The sequence below is a fragment of the Crocuta crocuta genome, unplaced genomic scaffold (genome assembly GCF_008692635.1).
Source record: "Crocuta crocuta isolate KB4526 unplaced genomic scaffold, BGI_CrCroc_1.0 scaffold943, whole genome shotgun sequence".
Taxonomy (NCBI): domain Eukaryota; kingdom Metazoa; phylum Chordata; class Mammalia; order Carnivora; family Hyaenidae; genus Crocuta; species Crocuta crocuta.
The window spans coordinates 266,523-269,334 of NW_027528208.1; the positions used below are offsets into that span (position 1 = coordinate 266,523).

Sequence of the window (2,812 nt, forward strand, 5' to 3'; positions counted from 1 at the left end):
TATGGGTCAGAGAGTGGGACTGCCTTGTCTTGTTCTTAAAATAATTTTTAAAGAAGAAGAAAACATGAAAGAAAAAAACCCCCTCTTTCCTATGTATCCAGTCTCTTCTCTGGGGCCTCACCTAGGGTTACCATGGAGTCACAGAAATGTCCTTGAGCAAAGGATGGGTTTTCCTGAGACATTTTTTTGTTCTTGCCGAGTGGCATTGTTACCTCTTTCTCTCCCACAGGGCTACGGCATGGCATACACTGTCCACAAGTGGTCAGAGCTCAGCTGGGCCAGTCACTGGGTCACTTTTGGATGTTGGATCTTCTACCGTCTCATAGGCTGAGGCACATCTGTGGATCCTGAAAGCTCCCTCAAGACCCCTCCTCAGGGTGCCAGCTCTGATGGGGGATGAGGGAAGGCCCTAATCTCTAATTCTTGATCCCTCTCCATCCTTAACCACCCCCCCAACACTCCTAACACACAGACACATACACACACAGACACACATGCACACGCACACACACAATTTCCATGCCTGTCGATCCCCACCCCACCACAAGGCGGGAAGGGGGTGGTCCCTACTGGGGCCTAGGGGTGGATGATGCTTGGGGAATCAGAGAGGGGGGAGATCCAGGGCCTCCCCGCCTTCCTTCGCCCTTTTTATATACAGTTTGTTATTGTCAAATAAAAGGAAAGATACAAAAGGCTCTTTCTTCACTGATCAGTGGGGAATAGAGGTGAGTGAGGAATGGGCACAGCATAAAGGTTTGGAGACTGGAAATCATGAAGAGGGGGCACGTTGTGATTGGTTCGTGGTTAATTTATTATTGTTCATGATTGGATGATGAGCCTGAGGCCCGCACAGCTTGATTTGAGTGGGGCCAGGACAGATTGGATAGTTGGATGTGGGGAAGTCCTGATACTTAACTGGCTGGAAAACTGAGGGATCCCCATTCTGATTGGTTGCTCTGACACGGACAGAGGGGGAAAGCAAGACAGATGAAGAGTTCCTGCCTATTGGTCCTTAGCACCAAAGCTTGTGGGTTGTAATTGGAAAGGAAGGTCTGGGTTCTGATTGATTGCGCGGTTTAGGGTGCCTGCTGGCTTAGAGTTAGGAAGTTCGGATTGGCTCTTTACAGTTGGCACCGGGAGATTGAGGGTCTCCATGGCAAATGGTCAGCAAGGCTGTGGAGCCTGGGTTTTCACTGCTTCTTCTGACTTGAAGTCGGGAGAGGTAAGGAAGACCGCTTGAGGACTTCTGAGCGTCGAGGGAGAGGGCAGAGGCGCAGTGTACAAATGTGATCTGCCTGTCAATAATATTAAGTGCCCTTGCCGCTTCGGGAGTGAGGATTGAAGATTAGTCCGGGAACCGGTTGCTCTGCCTAAAAAAAAAGAGGGCAAAGGTAAGAGAGCACAAAGCAATGATGACTCAACAGTAGATGAGGAAGATAAACACCGGGTTTCTGATATAGTTGATAATGGGATAGGGAAATCAAGCCAAGACTCACTGCAGACAGGCTTCAACCCGAAAACGCCCACCATCCTAGCCGTCATCCAACTCCTGACTCGGTCTCAACCAACAGCGAAAATGGCACCACGCAGGGGGGCGGGGCCGGCGGCACACAGAGAGGTCCTATTGGTTAGGAGCGGCACTGGCCGCCTTCCCAGCCCCTCCATTGGTTAACTCCGTAAGGCGAGGACCTGTGAAAGGAGTCTGAGCCAGGGTCTTTACGCCACCAGCGAGCTAGCCTGGAGCCTCTGAGGGCGACCGCTGTGACCGCGCCACTGGGTGAGTGTCCCCAGACCACTCCATCCCCTAAGCTCTCAACTGCTAAACAGCTGGTCATCAGCGCCTGCGAGAGACCCTCCCCCTTGCCCACACTCCCACCGCCCACCAAACGCGCCTGCGCCAAACCCTCTGCTACCGCGCGGTTGTCTGGACGACAGATCTGCTTTCTCATTGGGCAGCTGGCCTACGGACTTCTAGCTCTAATTGGTGGTCTCTGTATTTGACCCCTTTTTTTTTTTTCGTGTTTAGCGCCGCGCTCAAGACCCCTTCCTTGCGCTTTCCTCTTTCTTGCAGGTTGGTACTCTTATGCGCGATTTCAGGAAGGGTCTGCCTTTCCATGCACAGAATCTGAGGGTTGTAGTTCTGATTAGTTTTCTCTCTTCTGTCCAGCAGTCTCCAGGACTACGGGGAGGGAATAGTTTTCTGTTGAAAGATGCTAGACCCTGACCCCTGCAGTGGGACCCAACCTGGTCGCTGGGTCTCCCTGAGGGCGAGGACCACGCCTGGCCCCTGTATCTCCCTTATCAAAACATGAGCTGGGACTTAGTCTGGTTCTTGTGTCCGCCCACCAGACTGTGACCAATGAGGGCAGGGACCTGGCCTGGTTTCTATATCTTCTCTAGCTGACTGTGACCCCCGAGGGGTAGAATCTGGCCTGGTTCCTGTATCTCACTTCTTATGGCTTCTGGAGGGCATATAATTAGATTATTTTTAATCCAGTATTACAGTCTATTGACTGATAATTTTAGTCCATTTACATTTCTGGTGATAATAAACTATTTGGATTTGATTTTATGATCTCATGCTGTGCTTTGTGTTTGTTCAAGTTTTTGCCCTTTTTTCTCCTTTCTCCTTACATAGACATCAACCTACAAAGACATGACCACCAATGCCAGCCCTTTACACCCATACTGGCCTCGGCACCTGAGGCTGGACAACTTTGTGCCTAATGACTGCCCAACTTGGCATCTCCTGGCTGGCCTCTTCTCTGTCTCGGGAGTCTTGGTTGTGGCCACGTGGCTGTTGTCAGGTCGT

The 2,812-nt window shown here is 51.1% G+C and overlaps 2 protein-coding genes across 3 annotated transcripts in view; both read left to right on the forward strand.

Annotated features, from left to right (window-relative positions):
• Window positions 1-682, forward strand: part of PORCN (porcupine O-acyltransferase) — an 11,016-nt gene extending 10,334 nt beyond the window's left edge. Inside the window, 1 exon segment of the mRNA XM_077752973.1 lies at window positions 230-682. Within this exon segment, the coding sequence (XP_077609099.1) occupies window positions 230-331 (102 nt within the window). The 3' untranslated portion in view covers window positions 332-682.
• Window positions 683-1,688: 1,006 nt separating this feature from the next.
• The window catches only part of EBP (EBP cholestenol delta-isomerase), a 5,899-nt gene continuing 4,775 nt past the window's right edge, over window positions 1,689-2,812 (forward strand). The window contains exons 1-3 of one of the 2 annotated variants that reach the window (XM_077752945.1): window positions 1,699-1,777; window positions 2,027-2,071; window positions 2,639-2,807. In XM_077752945.1, the coding sequence (XP_077609071.1) occupies window positions 2,657-2,807 (151 nt within the window). In that variant the 5' untranslated portion in view covers window positions 1,699-1,777; window positions 2,027-2,071; window positions 2,639-2,656. Of the gene's footprint in view, window positions 1,778-2,026; window positions 2,072-2,638; window positions 2,808-2,812 lie in introns of both variants that reach the window. The other variant, XM_077752944.1, reaches the window with a different exon arrangement.